This window comes from Xiphophorus couchianus, chromosome 22 (genome assembly GCF_001444195.1).
Source record: "Xiphophorus couchianus chromosome 22, X_couchianus-1.0, whole genome shotgun sequence".
NCBI lineage: Eukaryota > Metazoa > Chordata > Actinopteri > Cyprinodontiformes > Poeciliidae > Xiphophorus > Xiphophorus couchianus.
This window is the reverse complement of record NC_040249.1, coordinates 11,901,960-11,928,614: the sequence shown is the minus strand read 5'-3', so window position 1 is coordinate 11,928,614 and position 26,655 is coordinate 11,901,960. Positions and strand designations below refer to the sequence as shown.

At 37.7% G+C, this 26,655-nt stretch overlaps 1 protein-coding gene and 1 long non-coding RNA gene across 2 annotated transcripts in view; one reads left to right on the top strand and one right to left on the bottom strand.

Annotated features, from left to right (window-relative positions):
- The first annotated feature begins 3,554 nt into the window (after positions 1–3,554).
- LOC114138468 (zinc finger matrin-type protein 4) overlaps positions 3,555–26,655 on the top strand; it is a 63,884-nt gene continuing 40,783 nt past the window's right edge. The window contains exons 1-2 of the mRNA XM_028007754.1: positions 3,555–4,309; positions 24,034–24,150. Of these exons, the coding sequence (XP_027863555.1) occupies positions 24,040–24,150 (111 nt within the window). The 5' untranslated portion in view covers positions 3,555–4,309; positions 24,034–24,039. The remainder of the gene's footprint in view (positions 4,310–24,033; positions 24,151–26,655) is intronic.
- The window catches only part of LOC114138469 (uncharacterized), a 73,686-nt gene continuing 64,515 nt past the window's right edge, over positions 17,485–26,655 (bottom strand). Inside the window, exons 2-3 of the long non-coding RNA XR_003594221.1 lie at positions 25,957–26,009; positions 17,485–17,670 (exon numbers count right to left, since the gene is read on the bottom strand). This is a non-coding gene — a long non-coding RNA (uncharacterized LOC114138469). The remainder of the gene's footprint in view (positions 17,671–25,956; positions 26,010–26,655) is intronic.

Sequence of the window (26,655 nt, the reverse complement as noted above, 5' to 3'; positions counted from 1 at the left end):
TGTCACCGATTCTGTTCATCACTTTCATGGACAGAATTTCTAGGCGCAGCCAAGGTGTTGAGGGGATCCGATTTGGTGGCCTCAGGATCTCATCTCTGCTTTTCGCAGACGATGTGGTCCTTTTGGCTTCATCAGATCGTGATCTGCAGCTCTCGCTGGATCGGTTCGCAGCCGAGTGTGAAGCGGCCGGGATGGGGATCAGTGCCTCCAAATCCGAGGCCATGGTCTTGAGCCGGAAAAGGGTAGAGTGCCTTCTCCGGGTCAGGGGGGGTGTCCTGCCCCAAGTGGAGGAGTTTAAGTATCTCGGGATCTTGTTCACGAATGGGGGAAGAAGGGAGCGGGAGATCGACAGGCGGATTGGCGCAGCGTCTGCTGTCAAGCGGGCGCTGTACCGGTCCGTCGTGGTGAAGAGAGAGCTGAGCCAAAAAGCGAAGCTCTCGATTTACCGGTCGATCTACGTTCCCACCCTCATCTATGGTCATGAGCTTTGGGTCATGACCGAAAGAACGAGATCGCGGATACAAGCGGCCGAAATGGGTTTTCTCCGTAGGGTGGCTGGGCTCTCCCTTAGAGATAGGGTGAGAAGCTCAGTCATCCGGGAGGGACTCAGAGTAGAGCCGCTGCTCCTTCACATCGAGAGGAGCCAGTTGAGGTGGCTTGGGCATCTGGTCAGGATGCCTCCTGGACGCCTCCCTGGTGAGGTGTTCCGGGCACGTCCCACCGGGAGGAGGCCCCGGGGAAGACCCAGGACACGCTGGAGGGACTATGTCTCTCAGCTGGCCTGGGAACGCCTCGGGATTCCCCCGGAGGAGCTGGAAGAAGTGGCTGGGGAGAGGGAAGTCTGGGCCTCCCTTCTGAAGCTGCTACCCCCGCGACCCGACCTCGGATAAGCGGAAGAAGATGGATGGATGGATGGATGGAACAGCTGCAAAGCATTAGCAGACATGTCATGTCAACATAACTTGAGGTTTTATATTGTTACTACCTTTTCTTTTGTCAAAACATAATAATGGCAACTGAATTTTAATGAGCATGTGCAGAAAATGTGAGCATGAACCATGCTGTGTAGCACCATGGGAAGGGATATCCATCTCCTGAGAAAAGTCTTGTGCAGATAACTAGCATCATTTTTAGTTAGACAAGCTACATTCTTAGAAATACTCCAACATGCTAGACAAATAAATATAAATATGCTGACTGAAAAAAAACATACATACACACAAATATACCAAACAGGCATAAACCCATGGCAACAATGCACAGATGCACTATAAATTGGCCAATTTGACCAAACCATCAGCCTTAGGGGGGCAAAAAATGTTCAATGACAGAATTGGGTTCAAGGAAACGGACATTATGCAGAACTCTATTTCTGGCTCTCATGTACAACTTCCACCAAGGCTGTTTAACTGTACATTTTATGAGGTGGATGTATTTTGCATGAGTTCAATTGTGACTTTTTGAACCTTTGTACTTCTTCTATCATGTCACTGTTAGGGATGTAATGATACCCCCATCTTTTGATCACTTCATGAAAAACTGTAGTGCTTTTAAATGCTTTCAGACATATTTTCTTTTCATCACATAATAATTAAACTTTACAAATAATTCCAGATGAGATTGATGAGATTAAAGAAGAGATTGACTGGTATATTAAGTCATTAAGTCTACTTAAAAACTAAGGAAAACCTTATTGTATAGACTTGCTTTAAGATAGTTTATATGCAAGAATGATTCACTAAAAGACTGTATATAATAGTTTTTTTTTTTTTTTTTTACAGTTTTAGCCATTTCAGACCTGACTTTTGCTGGTGGCAAAGGAACCTTCTTTCAAATGTCTAATACTGACTATGTTTCTAACTGTACACGACAGGAAGTTTTTCTTAACCCACCTTGAGTAATTACCTGAAGTATTTTTAATAATCTTTTGTAAGGAAATGTGGTTATGTGACTCATTAAATAGAATCTGTCAGCAAGATGTTGCTCAGATTCTGGGAAGACAGTGTAATATGAATTCGCCTGGAAATATTACATGAAATTATTCATGAGATTTGAGCATTTTTGTAGATCATTCCACAAATATACTTTAGCAGGGGTATAACACTGAAATACGAAAGAAAGAGTGTGAAATGAGTAGGTTCAAAATTGCGGTACAAATTCGGTCAAGAGATGGGGCTGATGCCGAGCATCATAAAAAGTTACTTCTGAAATCTAATGAAAAAGGCTTAATGTTGTGCATCATGTTGTGCCTATCTGGTAATATTGCCATATCTGGTTTCTTTCTTTACTCAAGTTCAGAGTTAAAAACTGATGACATGTCTTGCTGGACTAAAGAGATTCTTAAGCAAATACCTACAATACAATTTAAAGTTTTGATTAGGATTTTTTATGCCACTGACACTAGTGTTGCAAAGAGCAAAGTCAGTATAAATTTGCATAATAGTTTTTGATATACAGATGCACTACAAACATTGGTTGGATTGCCACATACTGTGGTAAGTTGGTTCAGATATTCCTTGTCAAACATGGACAACTTTGTGGCATTTGTCAAATCTAATAGCATCAAGAAACCTTTATATAATATTTACAAAGTGAAGCTATACCCCTAGCTCAGACTGTGTCTTTTATGACAAGACACCAAACCATAGATGTACTGATAGCACAACCTTTTACTTCGATACCAGCACATGACCAGAGTCCCTTAATGTCATTAGGTAAATTTGTATTGATTATATTCCAACCACTTTGAAGCTCTGCACTGTTTTTTAAAACCCAGTGCTCTGAAGCTCATGATGGTCTGAGATCTTGTTACAGCCCTGGGCCTTAAGGGCTGGGCTGCAGGTGTTGCTTTTGTCTATCTTTGTGCTCCTCCTTTTTGCAGGTGTTTCTGATTGGTTTATTTGGAGCACAGAGTATTTGAACCTGGCTGTCTCTACTTTCTGGGTCGCCTTCAGCGTCCACTCTGCTGCTTGACGCGTGTGGTGTTTTGTTGTCAGGCCTCAGCTCCCCTCCTATTGCACATTTGAGTTTGTCATTATTTTTGCACCTCAACACTTCCATATTCACTCATACAAAACATCCAAGCATTTGCATTACACCACTGATACTGACATCCACAATCCATTGTTGTTTTTGTTAATAAATATTCCTTTTTATGCACTTTAACCACTGCATGGCCTCCCCGTTTTGTTATGACTTTGAGCCAGTCGTAACAGATCTAAATATTTTTCAGAGCTGTTGAAGCATGAACCATCTAGACTCCTAAACTTATCAGAAACCTGTTTACTCAGTATTTCAGGTACCAGAATTACCCCTGAATTTGAGAAAATCTGAAAAATCCAAAATCTGAAAACCAGTGTTCATTTGTATCATGAACACTGCCTATTTATTTGTTACTTAGAATTATTTAGTAATGCATATGTTATTCTAAATGTAATTACCTTTCCCTTTTCCTTTGATTTTTTTCTCTGTGTGTAACTTCAGTTTTGTGTGGGTCAATGGCGCGCAAATAAGCCCCTTACCTAAACCCTGGCAAAGTGTCACCAAGATGTGTTGCTATCGCCTACACCTGCTGCACTTTAGCGTCTGGTTTGCCATAATAGTCCAGATTTAGGAAATAAGGGAAAGTAACAGCGGGAGTTCGCGACAAATACTAGACAAAATTCCACCTCGGTGTCAGGTTATCGCTGGGGATGTTAGGCGATTTTTCTTTCTGTTTATATGAGCTGTTATTGACGTGGGTGAACCAAGCGGAGACCCGCTCCGCGGACCGGGGCGCACATTCACTCACTGAACAAATCGAGCATTGAGCGTGGACTCTATCGCACACGCCGTGTAAGCCGAGAGCGCTTTGTGTCTTTCATTCATCCCGGTGAAGGCTGCCGCTTCCCCTCACACTTTCAGCTCGTCCTCCTCCTCCTTCCCCTCTTCCCTCACGCCGGGAGAGAACGACTCTCCGTCTGATCTCCGCTGTGGCTTTACGGTCCGAGTTAAGTGGATGATATCAACAGAGCTCGGCGCTCCTCTTACCTCCTGCGCGGCACCGCGGACCAGACAAGTCGCCGGGGGAACAAGCGCAGCACGACGTAAAGCATTGGAAAAAGGAGTTTGTTATTTTTTATTTTTCATTTTCTCAGAAGGCACGACGCGGTTTAAAGCGAGGTATACGGTAGAAATATCTATCTGGATGAAGCGGAGTCTCCCTGAGTTCTGACGGATTTTAAGGAACAGGTGCGATACAGGAATACAGACAGGACAGCTGGCGGATGGTTGTCGGTTTCGAGGAGAGAAGTCTCTGCCTCTGCGCAAGGTGAGTGATGGACCGCGCTGCCCAATACTGGGAAATACTGACCAGAGCACTAACAACAGATGAATTATTGACTAGCTCTTGTATTTGACTTTTCACATATTTCTTATAGAAAAGCCACACATAAAAAGTTTTGTAGCATCACTTTACAGAAAGACCTTGGAAACTTTGAGCTGTTAGTATATTTAATAAATTTGAAGCGGGTAATTCTGCACGTAACTCTTAGCAACATGCAATGATGACGGATCATTTTAAGGGTATTATATCCCTGAATAGATATGAAATGAACACATGGCACTGTAGTGCCAGAACTGTTTGCCTCAAGTTATTAAACGCTGCAACTATAGCTGTATATTGCCAGCTAGTCCGGGCAGATCTTATTATACATAGCAATGCCTATTAAACAGTTCAATTTAAGATCTTAGGTGTGTTGATCTCTCACCAAAGCATTAGATTTGAGTAATTAGGCTAAAAGCCCAAAAGAAAGTGCAATATAAGGGAATGAATGGATGAGTTGGATCACATATAGATGATCAGCATGGACGGTGAGGCAGTTATATCATAAACTCTGAAAGTCATCCACTTTTAATTCAAGATAGAAAGAAAGAATAAGTTTGCTTTTTTGTCAATGAGGATGTTCTATTACACAGTGAACGGGCATGACATTATAACCAGTATGGGGACCATGGCTGTGCATTCTTACACCTTTCCTAAAGATTAACTTCTTAAGTAATTTAAACTATTGTTTCATTGTTTCATCACAGATCATCTTTGAAGGCATAATGTTCCCTATTGTCAAATACATTCCACCATCTGTGATGACAAGATAATCTGTTGTTCACTACACGTGTTTGTAATCTTAATTTGATTGCTGATCAGAATACATCATATTTAATGTCACACTGACAGTGAAGTGTAACATTAGGAAATGAAAATTTTTGTCAATAAAGAACGTGATTAATAGATCAAAAAATGTGGTAGTCAGGTGATATTCCTAACCTTGCTTTTTCATTTGTTCATTTATAAATTTCTGCTATCATGTAATGTAAAATGGATTTGTTTTAGCACAAATCCAACCCTGACATCTGTCACTTAGGACTAATATCCATTTAGCATCATACTGGATGTCTGCAAAAGTTAATGCAAGATTGTGTGGGAGTTACTCATCAGGTTGTACCTAGGTAACCAATGAGTGAGTGAGTTAGTTGAGGCCACGCACCCTGCATGAGCATTCTTGTTAGTTGAATTTGAGTGGTTACAGCCTTTCCTCTGCCTACATCCCCCAAAATGTTGTGCGATTTTGTATCAGAGATATGGGGAATTATTGAAAATTATATTGTACGTATTTTTTTATATTGATCACGTGTGTATCGTGATGTATGTTGTCATTAACTTATTGCCCAGCCCTACTTAGTCCTCAGATGTTTGTGCATTTAAAAACACAGGAAAATTGATACCGAACAAAATTGGAGTCCAAAAAAAAAAAAAAAAAAAATTTGAAGGAGGAGCACTCTTGAAGAGTTGTTGAACCATCTTCACTTCTTTAACAGGATGGCAGTTGATTGAGCACCGGTGTTTATGTCCATGGACATGGGTTTGTTTCTTGAAGATTGACAGTGGATTGCGAGTGAGCATGTGTCTTTGTTTGTGTTATTTTGGAGGAATGTTCCATAGCAACAGGGAGTGTATCGTCTCATCCTTAGATATATATTTTTTGTTCATGGTGTGCTGTGACCTTTCTGCTGACACTGTTGTCTTTGCATGGGTGCATCTTCATGTGTGTTCACTAGTAGGGGTGTGTGAGTGTGTGTGAAAAAAAGAGCGAGAAAGAAAGAGAGATTCAATCTCATATCAGTGTGTGGGCCATTTGACCTTTGATAGTATACTTTAATTAATAGCTGCATGATAACTAATTTGTAACCATTAACCATCACAGGTGCATGATATCAAGATATCAAAGTGTTCCTATAGAAACATCAGTAGACCTTATTTAAAGGGCTTTTTGTGTAAAATGTTTCTCTCAAATATCACACTTACCTTTTTATAAAATAAATTTTTTGAGAAACAATGCACATTCATTTTTAACATGTCATGCCATGGTTGTCATGTCAAGTCAATGTTAGACTAATAACCAGTTGGATGTTTTATATCCAGGAAAAGCAAAAAGAGTTCTTTAGAAATTAATTTTCCTTAGCTCCATCACTGTCTTTTAAAACTGCCATGTTGCCAGATGTGAGGCAGCAACGGAAAGAAAATGTGATTACATAAGAGAAAAGTAAAATACTTGCCATTATTTTTTTCGCCTTGCTTTAACAGTTGTGCATTACTTTGTCATAGACATTTATAACACTCAGTGACCTCATCTATTAATGATGTAGTTAAACAGGGATGGATAGAAACTTTACGCAGACTGTTTGCGTAGGCTGTTTTACAAGGTCATGCCCTGTTTGGATCACACCTGTGTAGATCTGTCTGTGCCAATATTTGGACCATGTGTTTGCCTGCAGGCCAAAGCACGTTTATTTATGTAAAAGGCACACAAAAGGTAATTCAATGTGGTTTACAGAATATTTGCTGAAAACATTAAAATGGGAAACACACTTTTTTAAAAGAACATTTTAAAATCAGTCATTATTGACACTTCAGTAATGAGACTCTTTGATCAAGAATTGCCATAACCGATGCTTTAAACCTGATTTAAAGGAGCAAACGTCTCAGGTTTTCAGGGAGTTTGTTCAAGAATGGAGGCACATAGAAATGAAATACTGCTTCATCTCGTTTCGTTCTGCTCCTGGGAACAGAGTAAGCCGGTCTCTGATGACCTGAGGGGTCGAATTGTAAAGCAGCTGTAAATACCTGCAAAAACACCATCACAATAATCCATCCTACTAAAACTGAAAGCATGTTTCAATTTTTCTGGTCTGGTAGGAAATTCTATATTCTGGTGAGAGTATTAAGCTGATTTAGCAACAGGACTTATGCAGTTGTTAACAATTAGATCTATGCCCAAAACAACAGCAAGTTTTTTTCTTGTTCTGTGATCTTTAATCTCATCGATACTAGTTTTGCGCTATTCTCTACCCTCACATGTTGGGGACCAAGAACAATGATTTCTTTCTTATCTGGATTAAGCTTTAGGATGTATTGTATACCATCGGCAAGAGATGGAACTTTGCAGTCAGTATAAGGCATGCTCAGTGTGCAGATAAAAAAGCTCATGCACATTTTGACACAGCTTCACTTGTCTTTATTGCGGGATCCTACCTGCAGTGAGATGTCAAAAAAGACTTCTCCTTCAGGAAAACCTCTTATAGTTGCAGTAAACACAGTTATCAATAAAAATCCACCAATTTTCCATTGTCAAAACTCTCATCTGTTTTTGACATCAGCAGAAACATGCATTAATACATGAACTTGAAGAATGATTAGGATTAACAAACAAGTGCAGTTGCTATTTGTAGCTCTCAACTAAATCGACTTTAGTGAAGTGGGAATATTACTAATATTGTTTTCTTTTCTTTTTTTTTTAAAATAATTTTAACCCACGTTGTCTTGAATTTGGTTTAGTTAAGATACATTTGAGGAAAAGCATTTAATGTATCTAAAAGCAGAATTGACACTGATGAAACCATTTTTGTTGTGTGCATATCCCCTGAGAAACAAAATATATAATTGTCTGTGAGCTGCATTGTACTGAATCTATTTATATTGCTCCTTTATAGTCACACTATCAGACTTGAGTATGTTGGAGTTTATTGTTTAGCATTTGATTTGTCAGTCGAGTCTTTTGTAGTGAAGAACAAGCAGCTTACATCTCGTTTTTGTAATTAGGAAGAGGAGAAAATTCCATATTGGTCTTTAGCTGGTAGCAGTCATGTCAGTTCACAAAGAGATTGAGGACAGCAGTATGAATGAAGAATGTTATTAAAACGTATTACTTGTGTCACCTCAGTGGCTCTGGTATTGTAATTATATAGTTGATTTATTGCACACTTCTAATTTGTGTTTTCAGCATTTATTATAAGGTCAAACTGATTCTTTGTTGGTTGTGTTGAGTACCTCATGAAAAGTCTGTTTGCATTTTTATCAATATTAGTCTAATCTAGTAGAATGATATGCACTGCACTTTGCAACACAGTGTGAAATTGATTATAGATGAGTTTTGTTTGGGGTTAGGAGAATGCATTAACAACAATATTGACTTTAAAAGTCATTGCTTACTGTAAGTCCTCTGTTTTTGTTGTTGCAACATCGAGTCCTGTGTACAGAGACAAAGTGTCTATATTGCTCAATGCTGTTAGTTGGTTCACAACCTCAGATGACTGAGCAAATATCTGCAAGTGAGAAAACAAATATTCTTCAACTGAGCTAATTTAGAATGAACAGAAGTGAAATGGAAAAAAAATGTTCTTTGTTCTGATGTCAAATTTTAATATTTGTTTGAAAAATTATAAACACTGTGCCATGTAGAGGAAGTAATCAGCGCATTAACTCCTCTAGAAGGACGTAATGCGCTGATCAAGGGTTGCCAGTTTGAACCTGTGCTCTGTTTGTCTCAGTTGTTGTGTCCTTTGGCAAGAGACTTCACCCGGCTTACCCACTGGTGGTGATCAGAGGGCCGGATGCAGTAGCTCACTGCCATCAGCATGTGAATGTGTGCATGAATTAAAGTGAATGGATCCTGAGGATGTGGTTCCCTTCAAAGAGCCATAAGTCCCACTGCTCGTTGACAGTCAACTCTGGGAAGTGGGGTTATTGCAAAGAAATGTAAATGAGTAGCCTTTGTCAACACCTCCAGGTAGCTGATTAGGTTTGGGGACATCTGACATGAAGCTAAGACAAGATTTCTGCGCCACGTTGAAATGTAACTAATGTAGAGCAAACTTCCAACAAACAAACAAGGTTATAAGGTGAAGGTAGTCAAGCTCATGGCATTACGTGAGGCATTTGGTGAGGCATTCTTGCCTCATCAGCCAACATTAAGGCAAAGAAGATTCCAAACAAGTCATACATCTGGTCTGTAAAGTTACTTCTGGGCTTTACATCCACGGCACCCAGACATAATGGTATTGTTTGCACAATAATGTGAGGGTGTGCTGGAATTACTATTTTGTCTTGCTGGTCAAAATTGGCATTGCTGGAGAATATTTGCCATCTATTTTACCATTATTATTATAGTTTTTTAATCTTCCAATTATTTGACCAGCCATGTTTTATGTCATTGTATCCATTCGTCCTTTTCGGCATAGTAGTGTTGGAATAATTTTGCGTGATGGTGAGTAATTACTTAGTGACATGAAGTACGGAAACGAGCAAATCTTTGTCAACAAATCTTACTTCAAAACAAACGGCAACCACCAACAGTTGCTGACAAACCTATTGGTTTGAATGACAGGTGGCGTCATGTCAATTGTTTTCAAACTTTGTGAACTTTTTTCTCCCTGATCTTGCTTCCACTGTGCCAACACTGAAATTACCTAATCTTTTTTTTATCCTTTTATTTCTTTGTGTTTGACATTAAAAAGCTTAGAATTCACACTTTCAGAATCTGTAAAGAGCTCAAAATACCTCAGAGGAGATTTATGCCTAATTAATGGTCAGTCACATATACAGTACTTCACTCTGAACTTCAGAGAAAGGTATTCTGCAATCTTTCTGAAAAGAAAAAAAAAATACTGATAGAGTGGGGGGATATGAGTATAGAGAAAACCTCAACTTCAGAACTTTATATGTTCGAACAACAATGAAAAGAATGTGCATTTCTGTCGGGGTGAAGATCTGGAATAAACTCACTAAAGAGCTGAAGCAAAGTCCAAGCATGAGATATTTTAAGAAAAGGCTTACAATGGTTACTATTCAAAAGTATAAGGATGAACAGGGGTGATGAATTTGGCTGAGAATTACAGCACTGTGCATGCAATTGGGTGCAGGGTGTGTATGTGTGTGTAAATATATGTGGGTGTGTAAATAGGCAAATATTATTTATGTATATATGCAGGTAGATGCGTATGTATATATATATATATGGGTCTATGTATTACTTTCATTTGGTTCAGGAACATGTATTATAGTTATTATTGTTTTATTGTTTTGGAAAGGATACTAGAAATAGGAAGACTACTTATGCTATGAATTAATGAATGGAAAAGGGGTATGATTATACAAGTTAAACTTCATCATACTCCTTTTCATACTTACAGTCACCGAATAAGTGGTGTATTTACATGTATTTGAGTATGTAAATTTGATATGTATTGTATTTACACTTAGAAACATGAAAGTCTTTATTATTATTATGTTTGTTGGTGATATGTATGTCTGAAATAAATGATCATCATCATCAATATCGTCTGAATGCGCGATGCCTTCTGTGTTCAGAATGCAGACGGTAATCTGTCCTCAATTGTAAATGTAATAAACGTTTGTTATATTAACTTTTTTACTGCATGTAAATAAATAATCTTGTTGTTGTGCACCATGATTGATGCACTACATATATCAACTAGACAGCTACATTCTGAACTCTGATAGAATCTTCAGTATGAAAATGTTTTGCACAAATTATGAAAGGCCTAGTTTTATTTCTGTTTCTGACTATCACAGCCTGTAGAAAGAATAGTTATTCAAATCAAGAAATGTATTTTTATTCATACATTTCTTGATTTAATTAGGCAGGTTTTCATCCAGGTAATCAGACTGACACTCAAGATCCATAAAGGTTTATCAGGGAAACAAGAAACACGCAAAGATGGTGAAGCTTGTTTAGAAATGTTCTTTGACCTAATTGTTATATGTTTTTCTTTGAGAGCTAGAATTATGAATCGGAAAATCATAATAAAAGGATGAAAAACAAGTTGAGATTAACTTAATCGACAAAATGATGTAACTGACCTGAAGTACAGCTGTCTAACAATAAGGAGCTGAAATCAGAGATGTTTCTAACGTAATTTTATCAAATCCACACCATCTTGTGGACCAATAGCCCTCTGTTGCTGTAGGTTAAGAATCCAAACATGTGCTGTTTGTTCCTTAGGCGTAAATTATCACAAACATTTAATTATGAGGGCTGCACAGTGGCGCAGTTGGTAGCACTGTTGCCTTGCAGCAAGAAGGTCCTGGGTTCGATTCCCGGCCGGGGTCTTTCTGCATGGAGTTTGCATGTTCTCCCTGTGCATGCGTGGGTTCTCTCCGGGTACTCCGGCTTCCTCCCACAGTCCAAAAACATGACTGTCAGGTCAATTGGTTTCTCTAAATTCTCCCTAGGTGTGAGTGTTGTGTGTGAATGGTTGTTTGTCCTGTGTGTCTCTGTGTTGCCCTGCGACAGCCTGGCGACCTGTCCAGGGTGTACCCCGCCTCTCGCCCGGAACGTAGCTGGAGATGGGCACCAGCAACCCTCCCGACCCCATTAGGGACAAGGGTGAACAGAAAATGGATGGATGGATGGATGGATTTAATTATGATATCTTTTATATTTTCACATCAGAACTCAAGTCTGAAGTATTTTCATTTTTGGCACTTAACTGTGATTCGGGGCTCTCTCTCACTTACCTCATCTGACTGCATAACATATTGAAGCAGGCCTATTATTATGCATATGGTTGAAAAGCTGGCATCAAGTATGATTTGAGATTGTTTTAGTCCACATTTGGGGTTTTTTTGTTGACTTTTTTCCCCATGAGCATTTGCAATGGTGATATGCCCTGTGAAGCTGGTCTCCAGTGTCAAGAAAGAGCAATTTTGTTAATAAACTCAAAAACTTGCTTTGAGACTTTCCGCATATTTTATTATCAAATTAGTTTTACATTTTAGCGATTCTGGTTCTTGAGTTCAGATGGTCAATTAGTGTTTTAAATCTTTAAATGAAGAAAGAAAAAAAACTGTGAAATATGTCTTATGAAGTCACAGATAACAGGATAGAAACATTTGGGGAAAAATAGCTTGTATAAAAACAATGCAATTAGTTGCTAATGGAACAGACAGACCCCTACAGTTCTTCTGCTATCCAGCATAGCATTCTCCATATGTTACAGTAACATAAACCCTCCTCATTAAAACTTTGGGTTGCCTTTTGTCTCCCACCATTAACTCAGTTTGCCTAGAAGTCTCTTACTGATAGGCACACTGGGTTGGAGATGTGCTCAGTTAAACTCACAGAAGCAACTTTATTTTTTTCTTGGAGTAATAGTCTTTAATCTTTTAAGTAAATATTGTGGCCTGAAGCCATTGATCTTTTATAGATAACATTACCAGCTAATAGTGCACAAAGGGAGATTTTCACACATAAAACTGCCAGAGTACCCTCTTGATTTCAATTTTCATGTAAAATAAGGGAACACATTACATTTAAATAAATAATATGCACTTAAGGGTTGCATATGGTGGTTTATTTGACTGTCCACGCTGATCCTCTTTGCATTTCTGCACATATCCAGATTTTTGATTCTCAGGAAAGTAAAAAAACAAACCAAAAAAACCTCATTGGTTTCTATGTATGCACAAATAAAATCTTAAGATTTTTAAGATGCAAAGCTAACGGTAATGGCTTGTTCAGCAAGAGAAAGCAAATACTTTTCATCAAGTTCAAAGCACCATTATCTAACGTGTACAAGTGAATGGTCTGAGTTGTAACGTGCATAATAATGTAGTGAGAAGTGATGCTCTTTTTTTCCGCGAAGAGTAAATAAGTCTTGCCTACATAATTCCTTATGAATTATCTCTGGCCTAGGGGGAAACATTTTACCCAGTGAAAAAGAGAAGAAGTGGATGGAGAGGGAAAGGCATAGAAGCTGATGAGAAGCATAGCGACCATATGTCATTAATTTGGATTGTCAGTATTAAGAAGTTGAATCTGCAAAAGACTGAATACGAGCACAAAGACACAGGTATTTACCTACTGGAGAGAACTGAGAAAAAAACTGAATATAAGGTAGATAATGGCCAGTTTAACAGTATTGTTGCTGTTGGTATGAGCCAATAAAGTATTTATTTATATTTTGGTAAAGTTATTCATTTGATTTCTAAAGTTCTTGATTTGTGGCTCACAACCATAAAAATTAAGCCATTTCAAGAACATTTTAGTTATTTAAATCCAAGGTTATTTGTTTTAGCTGCTGCAATTTATCAAAATGTGATTATCAAGTTTGTCACTTTTGGTTTTACAGCCCACGCACTAACTTTCATGCTCTGTCTGATGACTAATGAAAAACTACCACACTGATTGAGTTATGCATCAACAATTTAAATGCAAGTTGTAGCCTTATTGTGGTCAGAATAGATATCTATATATCTAAATATTTTCATTGTCCTTCATTTTGACTGACAGGACCAAAAAATCCAGTCAGCCTATTTTTAACTATCAATTTTTAAAATGATTACAATGACATATTGAATTGCATTTAATTTTCATTTGATTTATTTAATATTCATCAAGGTGAATGGAAAATCTACAGTGCGTCATTACACATGAAGCAAATTAATATACAGTATGTAACTTTTTCCACAGTGACAAAAAATCCTGTCTGTGGCACCAAATCAGGGATTATTTCTAAGTAAGGTGATCAGAAGTCGACATGACTCTGAACGACGGGTTTCCTTATACGATAAGCCGTCATTTCAGTGGGAAGAAATCCCACAGCAATGGTTCAGCTTCTCCAGATGTGAACCTTGAAAGGACATTTTTAGTTTTATGTCAAAACTCCGCGTGTAAAAGCATGGAATATGCTATTGTTGCTTCCATAAGGTTTTAGAGAAAAATAGCTAGGTGCTGTTAATCAGGTGCACTTAATAACTGATAATGGCCAAATACGATCACCTCTACAACAGCTGGACTTACAGTGGTTTGCTGGAGTGTATCCTCCACATATGTATCAACATGCCATTGACAAACTGGGCTGATCTCACATAAACAATGGCTGCTATTAATTAATTCAGGAAAGGATATAACAATATGGAGTTCTCAATTCTACATTGAGAAATATTTACATTGTCAAAAATCCTAAAACTTTTGATCAGGTTGTGTTCCAAGTCTTTAAAACATGTTAAGTTGTAGAACATTTTTGGCCCACTTGAATTAGAAAATTGAAAAGCAACTTGATTTATTTTTTAAGAGAGCACATATAGGGTAAACCTGTTCCACAATTGTTCAGGCTCCCTTATATTTTTATGCATATATTACATGTGATATTTTTCAGTTTAATGAACAAACTCTCCTGCCAATTTTAAAGTATGTTGGAGGATTTGTGGGCTTGTTTATTTACCAAAGGCTATTCAGACCTTGTTTTAAATGCATGTCTGATAACCTTTAGTTGAAAATTGGTTATTGCCCAGTTTTTCTGGATAATGATTCAGAACACATAGCTACAAATCAAATCAAAGAGTTCAACAGATACAAAGCAAGCCATTTACTGTGGCTATCTCAATGTCCAGACCTAAATCTGAAGAGTGCACAGAACAGGACTAGACTCTGTAACACTTGTGTGATGTTACAAAGGAAGACTTAGTGCTATGCTATTTGCAGAAGAAAATTGTACAAAAAATGAACACCTGGGATTTCCGTAGCATTTGCATCAGTGATTTTGTTAAAAATAAAATTCAATGTCATGATTGTGTTGAGATGGAGTTCGATCCAGATGGAGATTATTTAATAGAGAAGATGAAAAAATTACAAACTTGCAAAACAATGGAAACACAGAGTCAGAGCAAAAGAAAAAAAAAGCAGGAGCCAAGTGAAAAGACAGCAGGGTATAACAGGAGGATCCAGCAAGGAATAAGAGCAGGGCTAAAAGGGAGAGAGCAGAAGGCAGACCGAGGAGAGAGAGAAAGAATGCCACCATGGGGCAAGGGAGAGAAACATGGCAACTAGGAAAATAACTAACTACAATAAAGAACATTTATTATAAACACAAGGAACAAATAAACATAACTAAACTAGCTAGAACAAGTAATCAAAACTTGAACCCAAGGTCCTGACAGTTACTTTGGGAGATTTCTTTCTTCCAAACTAAATAAATGTAGTCAAATTTAAGGCAGAATTTTTTTAACATTTATCAACTATTGTTGCTATAATTTTAGCTTAATTTATTTTCAATTTTTTTTGCAGCTCTTTTCTAGATAGGGTTGCCAGAGAGTGTGGATGGTGCTGCAAATTCTTAGTAGGATGGTAGATGAAGGGAAGGCAGCATTCAGAAGGAATACATTTCCAAGAGTGAAACAGGGGAAATGTAATCTGGAACTTCAAAGAGACACCTCACAGTGCTCTTTCTGGATAGGGTTCCGTATTATTAACCCCATCTCTTGTTATTCCCGCTTGTGACTCATTAGACAGGTCACCGGCTCACAGGATGGCGTCAGTATTTCATTATCTTTATGCATAATTCGAATGTTAAATCAGGATAGTAATTTATTTCAAGTCAGATAGATGGAAGTGCGATGGAAGAAAGTGAAAGAGAAGAACACAAAGTCCAGTTCGCAGGAGTTTTCTTCCTAATGGAGCAGAAATGAAATGGAGGCAAGAAGGAGAGAGCTCAACACAAGCTTTTGCGGCCAGCTGGTGTTCTCTTGTCCTTTTCCATTATTATCTCTTCCTCTAAAAAGTGGGGCAAAATTTCCACTAGTATTTTTCATCACACAGACAAGTTTTGTTTTCTGTCTAATAAAAAGTTGTTCTTGGGGGTCATAAAAGAACTAACAGAATATTATCAGTTGGAATGGTGCCACTGAAATTTCCAGCTGGGATGAAATGGCTAACGTTATTACTGTATATACAGTAGGACTCGCATTTAGCACAAGAACATCTAGTTTCATATAAATTCTAAGCTGGGCTTAGTGCTTGAGTTTATTTAAAACAGGGGTCTCAAACTCCAGTCCTCGGGGGCCGGTGTCCTGCAACTTTTAGATGTGCCTCTGCTGCACCACACCTGAATAGAATAATTAGGTCATTAAGGCTCTGGAGAACTGATCTACACAAGGAGGAGGTAATTAAGCCATTTCATTCCAGTGTTTTGTACCTGTGGCACATCTAAAAACTGCAGGACAGCGGTCCTCAAGGACTGGCATTTGAGACCCCTGATTTAAAACAACAAAAAGCTTCATCGAGTTCAGCAAAAGATGTTTAATGATCGGTAGGCTCGACGCTGTGATTTCAGGGAGAGTGTGTAGTTCACATCTATGTTTAATACTTGATGCTGTCTTAAAAGAGATGCTGTATTCTGTACTGTCTTTAGATGCTTTAGGCTTTTATGTCCTTGGTAAGACACAATCCCTTTTCCTGGTTTAATTTGAGCTTTGCCTTTTCCACATATTAACAATCTATCTCCTTGCTTTTACTTATACTGTGAAAATGTGTTTGTAGTTATATCCCTTTCATATTGTTTATATCTTTCTCAGAAACATGTTGTGGTCTGTTTGAACATCATCAAACAGGACATCATCAGTTTGATGTCCTGTCTTTCATCATCAAACCACCAGATGCCCACAACTTATCTTCTTACTTTTAGTGCACTACATATTACAGCATATTATTGGGAAAACAGGAGAGATATGGGATGAGAAGGGTGCCATATTCTCTCTCCACCTATGGGTGGAAATTAACAAGACGGTGTCACAATTCAGAAGGGTTACTTGTGGGGTATCAGTGATCTGATTGGCTCAAAATTGTTTCTACTATATTCAATATATTTGCAAAGTCACTAATTTATTCAAACTTATTATTTTTTACAGATGATATTAATGTGTACTGTTCTGGAAAAAATTGAAAGGAGCTTTTGCCTACTGTCGAATTGAAATGAGAAAAATTTAAAACTTGCTTTGAAATCAACAGATTATCAACATAAAAAAATCATGGTGTTTGTAAATCAAAAGAAATTAATGGAGATATGATATTAAAATATATGTGATGCTGAAATTAAATGAATAATGGAAAATCAATTTTAAGGATTGTTGTTGATTATAAATTAACATGGAAACAACACTGAATATGTTTTTAAAACATTGCAAAAACAATATAAATTTTGCATAAGTTTAGAAATGTAGTAACAAATTATAACCTTTTACATGTAATTTACTCTTCTCTTATACTTCCTTATATATCCTATGCTGTGGAAATGTGGCATTACACATGTGAAAAAACATGATAGTTTCTAAATGCAAAAATAGTCTACTTTTACAAAAATATTTATTTTTGTGGAGGTCATCAAAAGCGCATTCAGGTGATTTGTGAACAAGCAGAACCAGCTGTTCCAACCAGGACTAGCAATGAAACTAAAAGCAGGCCAGAAATAACTGGCTTGCTTTTAGTGTTGAAGGAAGCCTGTTGATGGCAGTTCAGGTGTAGCACAATCAGGCTGACAAGCCTTCCACTTTTCTCCCTGCAAAAAAAAAAAAAAAAAAAAAAGACAAAGAAAGAACAACTAGTGGACTGGAGGGGTCATAACATTGGACTTTGCCTTTTGGCTTGTTGGATTGTACAGGTTGTAGACCTCTGGTGCTGAATAAATTGTGCTCTTCCCCAGCACTAAATTATCAGTGTGGAATTGTTTATTTTTTACTGCATTGAGAAAATGTGTAGCATGAGAGTGACTGAAAACTCTTTCTTGGAGTGCCTGAGTCTAGCCTCTGACTGCATTAAAGTTGAAAGCCCTCAGCACACACATCTTTCTATGTTGCAGATTGTTTCAGAAAAGCAGGAGGAAAGCAACAACCCTCCCCAAACAGAAAAGCTACTTCATTTTTACTTCAACTGCACCACCTTTAGGAGCTGATGGCCTCAGGCAAGCACTTCAGGCTGTCTAAAATACACTTTCAGATTCAGAAACTCTCATCTAAGCACGTTTGCACTATAAACAGAAACAAAAACATAGAGCTTGTTGTTTTAAACAATACTGTTAACTACCACATTCTTACAATATCCAAAATTGTATGTTCTCATAAGTTTGGTTTTGTTAATTTCACTGATAGTCCTCCATGATCATGACGCAGTTGATCAGATTTCAGTTGATCAACACAGATTTCATTGTAGTTAGACATAATTATTAGAGAAAAATATTTATATAACAGAGTATGCTTTTGGGGTGTTTTTGGCTGCATGATAATGATGCCCACACTCACATCGTCCTACTCGTTTATAATGAGTTTCAGACTATGTTCTTTCCTTCTTACACATAAATCATTTACAGTGTGTCCAGTCTGCTAGATTTTCAGGAAAAAAAACAACTAACAATGTAAGCTTAACAAAGGCAACTGGTTTCCCCCCCGCCAATTCACTGTTGCTTGTCAGTATATGTCCAAAAAGTTGCTATTTCAATATTTGTTTTTCTTTATATCTTAGTCTTTGTAGTGTGAGGCGCTTCGGGGATCCTGTGGAGTAGATAAAGCGCTGTACAAGTACAGGCCATTTGCAGAGAAGAAATGACTTCTACTGTGGCAAAAAGTTTAATATTTTAATGTGCACGTTTATTTTGCCAATAATAAAAACAATTCAAGTCTACATTTTAAAAAAGCTGAGAAGAATTATTCAAGAATCAATATTCTATGTTACACCGATGTCATTATCTGTGTTTCTTTGGGTTGTAGAAATACATTCATCCTGTGAAATTAAGCAAGGTCTTAGAATGAGAGTTTTAATTGTAGAATTGTGGTTCTCAAAATTAACATTGCAGAAAATTCTTTAAGGTTACCAAACGTACATAAATTTTTATAAAGTAGACTAATAAAGTCAAACAATTTGGACCAATAATTTCAAAATTGAGCTGTAAAAGACAACAGCTTTTCTGACGTTGGAATTCCAGTAGGCAAAGCCGGAGCAGCCTTACTGGATCCTCGGTTAAGGAGAATCCAGTAGCATCAAATTCAATACAGCTATCTTGCATATAATTACCTCAGTAAAACCAGTTATTTAGCATCCTGAATATTTACATCTTCTTACATCTTCATGTACAGCCCGTTAACCTCCTTTGCTGATGATGTTACGGCAGTATTAAAAATAAGGGGCTAGTTCGTGACCAGATATTTTCAAAGGGTAATCCAAGATTAGATAGGCTGGTCCGAGGACAGATTTCAGCCTCAAGCTGACTGCCTGATTATAAACTCTGGTACCAAAACCAGAGTGCTAATCCCAAATTAACTGACTTACAGTCACACAGCAGTGTCTGCAAAATGTAAAACTTCTCATTTATTTACAGGATTTACAGCATGTCTATAGTGGCACAAAATCCCCCTTTTTTCCCAAATGTGGGATTGGTTTACAATCTATTGGCAAATCAAACAGTTGTTCTAACATCAGAAATTAAGATGACCTTTGTAGAGTGGAAGACAATGGGCATCTGCAGCATTACCACTTAGCTGTGGTGTGTGAAAGCAGGAAAATCTGTGTGAACAGTTTCTGTATTATTTGAAATGAGAAGAGAATAGCTTGAACTTGAACAAACCATGGGTTATAAATATTGTAGTTCAGGTTTGAATAGCCCACATGTAGCGGTGCTTATTCTTTCCGAACTCTACATGTGTTCTTTACACCATATAATCAACTGAAATGTCCTTACACAGATTGTTCAGAGGTTGTTAACAACAGGTCAACATCTCAAGAACTCCTTCCTAAGTTATATTCTCAAACGTACAGCGTGAAGCTTAAATAATTCACCTCTAAGGGCTCATGATAATTGCTTAGAGCAGTGGTTCTCAACCCTGTTTCCACTCTCCTTTATCTTTGATGACTCCAGCACACCAGATTCAAATGAGTGGATTACCTTCTCAACATGCCATCAAGTGCCAGGTTTCAGAACCACTGGCTTATATTTCAACAGAGAAGGTCACATGCTGATAGCCACTGGAGATGGTCTTTGCTATGACGATAAACACTATCATGCAATTTTGTAAGATCTGGCTCCTCGAGATACTGTAACACCGCTGATGACAATAAATACAATCATAGTGTTGCACCAAAAGTCTTTTATGAGCATGGGTAATATCCCTGTGAATTTGATTTATTTTTTCTGCTTCAGTCAGGAGTTATTTGTCCCTCAAACTACAAAATTAAAGGTACCTTGAACTGTCTTAATCCAAAAATGATGATTTCTACATGACTTCTTCTTGGACCAGAGCAAGATGATACAAACTTGCATACATTTTTTTCTTTAAAGTATATTTCCTGGTGTAAGGATTTCTGGATTTATTTATTTTTATTTTTATTTGTATGAACCTTCTCTTTAAATTATGAGCAAACAAGAGATTTTACACACCGATGTAAAATGTCTATTTTTGAAAGAGACTGCTTCAGGAACGACTACATTGCTACCAAACACCTCCACAGTGAAATGAACTAAACTAAACTAAACTGACCTCCTCCTGTTGATCCAACTTTAATTATTTATTGTTCTAAAATTATTGCTACACATAGTTTAAATTAGGTTAAATCCATGTAACACACACATGCACTGGGTTTGCCCTCCCCATTCCTCTATACCCCCTTTCCTTTTATCTTCTTCATTATGTTCCCCACACTCTATCTTTCTATCTTTTCGCTTCGTTGGGCATGGCATTCCATTAATCTCCCCAACAGATTGGCTCTATTAATTAGTCTACATCTCCCATCTTGTGTCCAATAATCAAAGGTAATAGAGATATTATAAAGATATAGATATGCCTTGCATCACACTCACTTTTAATTAGCCTGAAGATTAAAAGATAGAATCGCCTCAGTCTGGCTGACGTCCGCGGGCATTGCAAGGTCTTTTTATTGCTGCAACATTTAGGCACATGGCATATTCTGAGGCAAATTTAGTGTGTCAGTTCTGAATATAATCTCTTATTTAATGCCTTGTAGGGCACTTCATCGTGGAGGTAATAATGTGACATTTTCTAAGGATGAAACATGTTTTCAGCTCCTCATCTGTGCCTTTTCAGATATGAAAATATACCTCACAGGCATGTACGTCTACAGAGCAACATGCAGAGGTGATGGTGTCCTTCTCTACATCAAATGCATTTCCTTTTTATTACTCTGTTGTATAAACATGGCACTGTAAAGTTTAAACGGATAATGAAAAACAATGAAGGATGTATTTGTACACTGTGTCTGGTGGTAATTGAAAGGTCTAAGGTGGACCAAACAGAAAAGAGCAGATGGATAATAACAAATGTGATTTTAAGCAGTGAATGTGTGCGCATGAACAAGCAAATACATCAGTTTACATTAATTACACACCAGACCTATGATCCAGAAGAAGACTTAAAGTCACAAATCTGAGCTCATCACAAAAACTTAGATTTGTCACACACTGTTATTCAGAGGAATATATCACAGTGAAAACTGACCTTCTGAAAACTCAGCTTCTGTGTATTTTAAGCTTCTAAACACTTTACCCTTGTAAACCCTCTGCTGTGGCATCCCTGTTGAATGAACCCCACGCTGTTTGATAGCTGATGTTTCTGAATCATTCGCTAAAGACTCATTACTCACCCCAGTCCAGTCAGAGCGGTGCCTCAAGGGGACACATAATTAAGAAAATGGAAAATTGAACACAAGACCCCAGACTGCACCACTAAACCCTTCCTTATAACATTACCCAGGATAAAAACTAAAGAAAAACATAGCAGCCCACTTAAGACCCCACAGTAATGTTTCCCGGCGGGTAGCTTGGGTCTTCATCGTTTCATTTGTTAAGAGTTTCCCTCACGTTTGAGCCTTTAAGAGATTTTAGAAACTTTTCTCTGAAGAATTTTGTTGATCTTAGTTCAATTTACGTTAGAGATTGTAATTCACAAGAGTTAAATTATAACTGTGCATCTTTTGTTTAGTAGACCTTTTTAATAAATCCAGGAATGCCCAAACTATGGCTAACATATTGTCAGCATAATTGCCTAAGTAATTTTTTGGCCAAATTGAGATATCTGCCTAACTTTACTCTCCTATCACTGATGCATCATCCTACCTTATTGCCATTGTCCTTGGATAATGTAACTCTTCTTAGAGTCCAAAATCACTGTCTGCCTAAGTCATCTTTTTGACTTAGGCGTGTTTGCTGCTACATGCAGGGATAGCACACCGCCTGAGAAACAGGGCTCTGCTGACCACAAATGAAGCCTTACTTAGTTCTTCCCTTTGAGTCATTTTGTAAGCTAGTTCACATTTCTTCTACTTTGTAGCCAGTAAATGTACTTTCAGTCAATCAAAGGGGTTTGGAACTGTGTGTTTAAACTTAATCACATTTCTGCAACAAGGTAAGATGAAGTTGCGGTAAGAGTTTGCCAACGTTAACAAATTTTACCAAGAATATTTTGTCTAATTTCTAGTCCAAGCAATCTCTTTACACTTAAAATAATAACAATATCAACAAAGTGTTTTACAACTTGGGGTAGCTGATTAACATTAAAGAGATGCTATGGACATGAAGCAGGACCTAAAATAAGGGACAGGGGGAGGACGTTCAAACCATCTCTTCCATTGATCGTAACGGGCAAAACCTGGCAAATAAGCCTGATGCTCTGAACCCTCTGGAAATGACTGTGCAAAGATTTCTTCATCAAATGAACATTATGGACAACCATGAGCATCCTCCTTATCAGGCTGCTATAAAACAACATATTGTCTTCAGTCAGAGGCTTCTGTAGAGCTGCAGTAATACAGATTGCTGCAGCAGAGCATCCTTTTTCACAATGATCACCAAGGTTTGATATTTATACAGGAGTAAAAAATGTGTGCTCAGTTTCTGATGTTTGTTTGCAGTACATTATCAGTAAACAGCCCTGATGCAAACACTACACTTCCATTAGTCTGGCATTCGGTGTCATGAATATATAAATTAAACCAATATCAATGTGTTTACTAAAACGAAAGGTTACATTTTCACCCTTTTTTGGAAAAATAAAACAAAGAAATCTTAGTAATATGCCAGAAATGCCCTTATATCACTATTTGCAAGACTACAGGACCAGAGAAAACCAATATGTATAAGAGCAAATTTCAAACCCGAGACATATCAATGAAGCAACAGAGCAAACCATTGCACCATAAAGCATTTGTGTGAATATGTATAAACAAACAAGTTATATCTGAAGTTATATTTATTTCCTTTTATGCAGTCTTCTCCTCAGTTGGAGATGAATTAGTCAAAACATTCAAGTTTAATTTATCGAGTTGCATTGCTAGAATCCTTTGGAAGGTAATTAGGTACAGAGGACTTAAATATCACACAAGTACAACACAAATCATGCTAATGTAAATTACATTGGTGTGCTACTATGGAATTAACTCTCAGTAGTTCAGTATGTTACTGAGATTCAGACCAGACTATAAAATAAACTTGCTCACCTTTATAAATTATTATTGCTCTATGTTGAAATGATTGCAGTTTATAGGAGTGTTCAGATTTTTTTTTTCAGTTTTTCCATGTCCTGAGGTTATTGACAAATGTTTGACACAAAGTCAACAAAATATAATTTATTGCTCAACAAAATGGTAAAACCAAAGCCTGAGCCTCTGGTTATTGTTTTTAAAGCTGCAGCCAAAATAATCCACTAGAAGATAATCTAATGGAGAGGTTCAACATATTTGGGGCTGAACTTTTGTGATTAATTAGTCACTTTTGGGAAAAACTGGTTTTAAGTTGAGAAATATTCATGCTTTAACAGCTTCTACACACATTGCAATGTTGCTTCACGTTTGATTTAATCGTGCATTTTAATATTGTATATTCATTTTCGTTCTGGTTGGCTGTGTGTGTGTGTTTATGCAGGTTCAGATGAAGATGAAGTCTGTGGGCGTCGTGGATGGAGGTTTATTCACAGAGAGCTATTGCAACATCTGCAATGCTCAGCTCATCTCCGAGTCCCAGCGCACCGCTCACTATGAGGTGAGCTTGTCTCTTCAGTTTCAGAGTTTTTTTTCAGAGGAATTAAAAGTAGGACGGTCTAAAGCAAAAACTGTTTCTATGATTACTACTACTGCTTTTATTTCTGATTCCTGCAATGCATCTGCTTTATTTGTACCAATTTGTGCTTGTGCCATTCAACACTGTGCTCATCCATTATACATCGGGATACATGAGCATAGTACCGTAGTTACTTGCACCCAAACAAGCTCGCTTTGTTTTAATGTGGTCTACTTTTCAGCAGACCCTCTATTAGTATTATAATGAAAGGCCATTAAATAATCAGTCTTTAAATTAGGTGATCTGATTCTATATGCGAGTGCATCTGTTTGTTTATCGGCGTGTTCTTGATTCTGTGCGAAGCACTGAGGTCAGTGTTGATTATATATGGCAGGTTTAGAATTAACAAGCAGACTAATGAGAACGAGGGGCTTTTTTGAGAGACTTAAGCAAGGACAATGTCCGTGTAGGGGTGTGTGTGTGTGTGTGTGTGTGGATCTGTCTGCTCACAGGTGTGTATGCTTTATTTTCATTCGATGACAATCTATTTCTGACCTTGATTTTTCAAGCCTGACAAAATAAAAGCAGCCTTTAGATATAGAGGACAAGATGAGTCACACCATGTTGTCGGAGTCAGTCTTTACAAAAGATCTCTGCAGAGATCAGTGGATCAAAAAGACAAGGCAAGAAATCATTTGAAGGCAGGTGATTTTTCACATTGCAGTATTGTGAAAGAGTTATTCACCCCTGTCACAGATTATTTTTCTGTCTTCTGTTTTTTGGTTGTTTTTTTTTTGTCACACTTAGAATCTTAGAATGATGAAACTTAATGTCAGATCAGTAACCTAAGTGAATAATAACATTGCTTAATGCCCCCATAGCTCTTCTCAGAGTGTGGGGGGCTCAGGAAGGGAAGGGTCGTGACATGCGATAAAAATATACTGGAAAAAGTAATTGAACATTTAGCTTCACCAAACCTATGCCAGAAGCAAAATCAATTTATTTAAGGCACTTAAAGCTACAGTGAGTAAGGAGGCCCATTTGGGTCAGGCATCTGGTACAGAGGATTTAGCCTATAAAGTGCTATCCATTGAGGGGTTAAACAATGCAGTGTAATTACATGTTTAATTTCACATATCTGTGTATATGATCCCTGAACAAGTTTACTACTACTTGTATGCATAGTAGAGCAAGTTTCCCTTATTTTCTGTTGAGTACTGGGAGACTACCTGTGTTCGGCTACAAAAACATAAATAAATAAAATTTAACAATTGCTTGCGTTTTAATTGGTGCTGCAGGAGGGACTTGCGCACAACACACACATCGTGCACATGTGAATTTACATTTTGTTTTTGTATCTGTTTTCTGTGCCAAATAGGCAAACAAACTGTTATTGTTTGAAAGAGAAACAGCAAAAACTAACAAAATTCTCTGTTTGTAACTTTAAAAACTTGACTTATGTAGACTTTATTCAACTCATTTCAGTCAACAGATCTTAAATTTCAAAGAAAGATCGAATAAAAAGTCTGTTTTCTTTGATGTACAAAATAACCAATTTTCTTTCACACAAACAAAAATTAGGCCTAGGTAAATGGGGGTCTTGTGACAGGAAGAACTCTTCAAAATGAAAGAGAAAAACATTGAAACTTGCAAAGTGTCAAAATGGCACTAGTATGTCTTCACATGTGTTTTGATCACCTGAAACACATATGAAGACATGTTTCTGATAATCATAATCTTGACTATGATCTTGATCTGTGCTGTATGCTGCACGTATACAAAACTCACCATAACAAAATGCCTTTTTTCCTTTTAGCAGTCCTCTCCTCTGTCTCCATCGACTTGATTTGACAACACAGGAAAAGGAGAGAAAAGAAACATGCATAGTCCATTAGAGCAGTGTGAGCACTGAGGGTCATTGCAGGGTAGCCTACCATCTCAAGGTCCAGCTTTTACGGTCCAGATCCCCGAGCCATCAAACACACAGCCATTTATATACCTATAAACACACCGCATACTCTCAAGACACTCGAAAACACGCATATACCCACTGACAAAATGCATTAACAGCCATGTGACAAGTGAGACTGAGGAGCAATTCTTCTGCTGGGGGGGAAAGGATCCAATATAAGCTGATGGGCTACAAGTACAAGTGCAAGTCTTGTCACAGTTTCCCAATTGCCTTCTTTGTATGCTTTTCAGCTGTGATAATCGCCTTGCTTCACTAGAACATTAGCCTCTGTAGAACATGTCCCATCAGCCTCCAACTGCTATACATGTTTGATTTAGATGGTTGAAATCTTTATTTGTATCTCAGCATTTTATCCTGTTTCTCTTTGTTGCTCTGAAGCAACAGCAGCCCATAGAGATTAGAGACAATCCTAGGTTTTATATAGAGATTGGAAATGAAGGCCTGACTTTGCCAGAGATGTCTGATCACGTTCACATTTACACATCTCTGCCCTGCAGTATGTCCGGTTATTTCCA